Source organism: Chiloscyllium plagiosum, chromosome 48 (genome assembly GCF_004010195.1).
Source record: "Chiloscyllium plagiosum isolate BGI_BamShark_2017 chromosome 48, ASM401019v2, whole genome shotgun sequence".
NCBI classification, from domain to species: Eukaryota; Metazoa; Chordata; class Chondrichthyes; order Orectolobiformes; family Hemiscylliidae; genus Chiloscyllium; species Chiloscyllium plagiosum.
The window spans coordinates 6,897,502-6,902,129 of record NC_057757.1 but is presented as its reverse complement, the minus strand read 5'-3'; the positions used below and the strand labels follow the sequence as shown (position 1 = coordinate 6,902,129).

At 44.9% G+C, this 4,628-nt stretch overlaps 1 protein-coding gene across 1 annotated transcript; it reads right to left on the bottom strand.

Moving 5' to 3' along the window:
- Positions 1-302: 302 nt before the first annotated feature.
- Positions 303-3,566, bottom strand: LOC122544406 (probable G-protein coupled receptor 139). The gene is made up of 2 exons (XM_043683652.1): positions 3,497-3,566; positions 303-1,192 (listed from the first exon to the last, which is right to left on the bottom strand). Exons 1-2 carry the CDS (start codon positions 3,564-3,566, stop codon positions 303-305), a joined length of 960 nt encoding a protein of 319 aa, XP_043539587.1.
- Between the last annotated feature and the right edge of the window lie 1,062 nt (positions 3,567-4,628).

Below are 4,628 nucleotides of genomic sequence, written 5' to 3'. Positions count from 1 at the left end.
CGCTTGGCCGTCGAATAAGATGCATTTGATGTTAGTGCAGACTGCAACCGAGATTAGAAAGGTGATCACAGAATGGATTAGAATGCTAAGGTGCTTGTTGTTTGACCAGCACAGACTTGGTAGACTGAAGGGTCTTTTTCTGAGCTGTAGACCCCTATGTCTCTATGACGATGGATCTAACAGCGCCAGTGTCAATGCCTGATAAACAGACTCTCTAGTTACAAAATCTTATTTGTCTTCAGACTCTGTACCACTTTTCACAAACCAGTTAGTTCCCAACTGACTCTTGTAATTTATTCAGGCTACTTAACACAGAGCCGACACGGAGTTCTGAACATTCTCTTCAGTTCCTCTCGGAATTTGGCCTGAGTTACAACATAAATGCAAGTGTTTACACAGCAGCTGGACAATTGGAACAGGTAACCCATCTGCTGTAGGATGTAGCCAGGGGCATTTGCATCAGTGTAATAATACGTCTTTGCGATTCGATAATGAAGGAAGTTAATGACATAGGGCATCCACAGAGCGATGAAGCTGCCCGATATGGCAAAGAGTAAAATCATGGACTTCCTTCGGTTCTCTGTTTCTGGATCCACCTGATCCCCTCCTTGCTTGGACAACAATCCTTTCCGTACTCTGTTGGCCTGTAAAATGTGTCTGACTGTCAGAGCGTTGAAAATCAGAATAAAGAAAAAAGGTAGGAATGGGCTGAGGATCCGGTGGAGCCAATCGTATGCCACCCAGACAGGTGACGTGAAAAATATGGGTGTGGACTGGCACTGCCACGGTATATCGTCAATGACATAGACAGGTTCAAAACTGAAAAACCAGGGGATGTTCTTCAGAAAAAACAGAGGAGTCACCACCGCAATTACCACAGCTGCCGTCCTCGGGACACAATATCTTACTTTCAGTTTCTGGCAACAAATTGCTACGAATCGATCGAGAGTGAAAGCCACTGTTAACCAGACAGAAGTGTCCCTCACTGCACAGATCAGGACAATGAGAGTGCTGCACCCTGGGGTCGTTTTCAGGATATTGTTTGGGAAATAAAAGGAAACAGAGCGATTCAGTATCACTTCAGTAATCGCCACCAACAGATCTGCCACTGCCATGGCCACTAAGTACAGAGTGATGCATTTGGAGAGACCGCACCTTCCCTGAGATAGAATCCAGATTGTCACCAAGTTCACTGCAAGGAGCAAAGAAAAGATTGTTATCAAAATGGCAAGTACAGCATCATCTATAGCATCTTTGACTTTTAGTGGATCTGTTCCTGCTTCAATTTCTCTTCCATCCCTGAGTTTGTATGATTCAACTCAAGCCAGCAAATCAGATAAAGCCAACTCTATGCACAGAGGAACTTTCCTGGAGGGGTCATGCATGACTATTTAAAAAAAATATGGATGGTCACAGGGAGTCATAAATCTTGTGTTGTGGACATTGGGTGAGAAAATGGGTTTCTTGTTGCTCACTCATTCTCATCAGCAGGCATTTTTGCGCAGGGTTGTAGAATGAGCACTGGAAGACCCCAGCAGCAAGTTGGAGGGTCCTTTTTAAATGAGGAGAAATGTCATGACATTAAATCGGACAGATCCTCCATTTGCTTCTAACTGCATTCAGCTTGGCAGAATTGAGAGTTATCTAATAACCTCATAGGTTGACTTTCACAGACAGAAGTCACATAATCTGGAATAAACATATCGGTATAGAGTCATAACACTGTGGAAGCAGGCCATTCAGCCCATCGAGTCCACACCTAACCTCCAAAGAGCATCCCACTCACACTAATCCACCTCACCTGCACATCCCTAACACTGCGGGGCAATTTAGCAAGACCAATCCACTTAACCTGCACATCTTTCAAATGCTGGAGGAAACTGGAACACCCAGAGGAAACCCACACAGATATGGGGAGAACAGAAAATCACCCGAGGGTGGAATCAAACCCCAAGTCCCTGGTGCTCTGAGGCAGCAGTGCGAACCACTGAGACACCACGCTGCCTCAGAGACCATATGTCAGTGAAAAGTGACCAAGCAGCTGCTGGATTGCCATTCGGCTGAACTTTGTATTGTTGCAAGTATTCAGAGGCATTCGCTGCCTCCAGAACCAATGTGTATCAATTATAAAAGGCTCTACAGAAATTTACCAAAGGTTCTTAGACAGCACCTTCCAGATCCACAACCATTACTATCCAGAAGGACAGGGCAGCATAGACAAAGAACTCTGATAGATGATTTAAACATGTTTCCCCCTTTCACAAAACCAGGTTAACTCTGACTGATTGAAAATTTTCTACCCTTCCCTATCAAAGTTCCCCTGAAAATAGATTGTAGCATTTCTGCTCTGATGGTTGTTCCATTAACAGGTCTGGAATTTCCCTGCTTCCAGTCCCCTTCATTTCTTGAAGAGATGAGTTACATTTGTTGTTTCAAATAGATTAGATTACTTACAGTGTGGAAACAGGCCCTTCGACCCAACAAGCCCACACCGACCCGCAACCCGCCCCCCTACATTTACTCCTTCACCTAACACTATGGGCAATTTAGCATTGCCAATTGACCCTGACCTGCACATTTTTGGACGGTGGGGGGAAACCAGAGCACCCGGAGGAAACCCCCACAGAGAATGTGCACACTCCACACAGTCAGTCGCCTGAAGCAGGAATTGAACCCAGATCTCTGGTGCTGTGAGGCAGCAGCGCTAACCACTGTGCCACCGTGCCACCCACGGCAGTCGCACATTCAGCGCTTCAAGTCTACCCCATCACTCAGTATGACCATGGCTGATCATCCAACTCAGTCCCCTGCTCCTGCTTTCTCCCCACTGCCTTTGATCCCTATAAGAACGATATACAAATCCTTCTTCAAAACATTCGGACATTTTGAGCTCAAATGCTTTCTGTGGCAGAGAATTGAATGGGCCGACCACTCCCTGGGTGAATCCATTTCTCTTTGTCAAACCCCTATATTGTTAGGCTAACCGCCCTGGTTCAGGGATGCCTGGCCATCAACAATATCTTTCCTGTGTTTACCCTACCACGTCCTGTTAGAATTTTAAACGTTTGATATTTTTATCATCATTTGATCACACTGAATTTATGACTTGCTGAGAAAAAAATTAGCTTCTTGAAGGTTTTTGTATTGTCATCAGATCCATTGGCAAGAATACCAATTCAAGGGGAATGCCAACATTTGTACTGCATGTTCTTGTGAACATTACATGGTGGCTTTACCCTAAATTGGTATTCTTGCAAATGGTCCTGAAGAGCGCTGGATGAAAAGCTTCAACAAATGCATGACATTTTTCACCAACAAATATAATCATTATTGAATAATATCAAACAATCTGCAAACTAAAAGCAGAAACCCTGCCCTGTTGGAAAGCTGAAGCTAGGAATAGAAATCCCGGAGAAACTCAGTGGGATTTGGAAGAAGAGTCGTCCTGGACTTGAAACAATAACTCTGTCTCAAAATATTTCCAACCCAGACTCACCAGGAACCCCAACAGCTGCGAGGAGTGGGTAATAAAAAGCGTAGATGTAGTCGACAAAATATTCATACATGCTCACAAAACGTCACAGTGTCAGGCTGTGCCGAGCTCAGTGCACTCACCAAGACAACTTTGAATTCAAGGTCGGACATATATTACAGCAGGAACTCCCTTGACAGGCAATTAAGCTGCTTGTGTCTTACTTACAGGAACCATAGAAACAGATTAGCAGAAGATCTCAACGGACAAGATTTGAAGTTAGCAAAAGTACCAATGTTTCCACATGACTAACTTAGAATTACAGCTGTGCTTTTGGTGTTCCTTCATGTGTTTAAGCTGCAAACCAAACCAGCCACACTCAGTGATCAAACTCCATTTTAATTATTGTCTTTTAAAAATAAACATGCTTTTAGGACATGTTCTGCTCCATTGCAGGTGGGTCTTGAACCTGAACCTTCCAATGTATGACCACTGCCCTGAATCCCCTCGCTGGCACGGTGGCTTGTAGCTAGTAAGATCAGCCTATCACCAGAAGCATCGTCCTTTATGTTGGTGGGGGAGGGGAATGGAGAGAACTGGCTGAGTGTAACTGTACCTTAAGAGAAATCTTCCAAAAGGTGACAATGTTAATTGTTTACAGAGGCTGCTCCGTATTGGCAGCATTCTAGGGGAAAGTGAGGACAGCTGATACTGAAGATCAGAGTCGAGAGTGTGGTGCTGGAAAACCACAACAGATCAGGCAGCATCCGAGGACCAGGCGAATTGACATTTCGGGCATAAGCCCTGCTGTCTTTGCAGCATTTCCCTCCTGTTCACCAGTGCTTTCACCCAATGACAGCAGCTGAAGGATCATCACTCTGTTAATGTTGAAACAAGCAGACACATAGAGCACAGCAAGCTCCCACAAACAACAATGTGCTAAATACTGAGAGAATGGGTTTAACTTTCTTCATCTGGAGAAATACTTGTCTACTTCAGGAAGTGGTTCCTGGGTCTTTTCATCCAATCCCAGTAACTTCCAATAGCTCTCCCACCCCTCCTCATCCTCGTAACTTCCACCAGCTCTCTGACCCCGCCCCATCCCAGTAACTTCCACCAGCTCACCCACCCCTCCTCATCCTAGTAACTTCCACCA

Coding starts and splice junctions, on each gene's coding strand:
- LOC122544406 (XM_043683652.1), bottom strand. CDS start 3,566: ATGTATGAATATTTTGTCGACTACATCTACGCTTTTTATTACCCACTC. Junction 1,193..3,496: donor CGCAGCTGTTGGGGTTCCTG/GTGAGTCTGGGT, acceptor TGCTCCTTGCAG/TGAACTTGGTGACAATCTGG.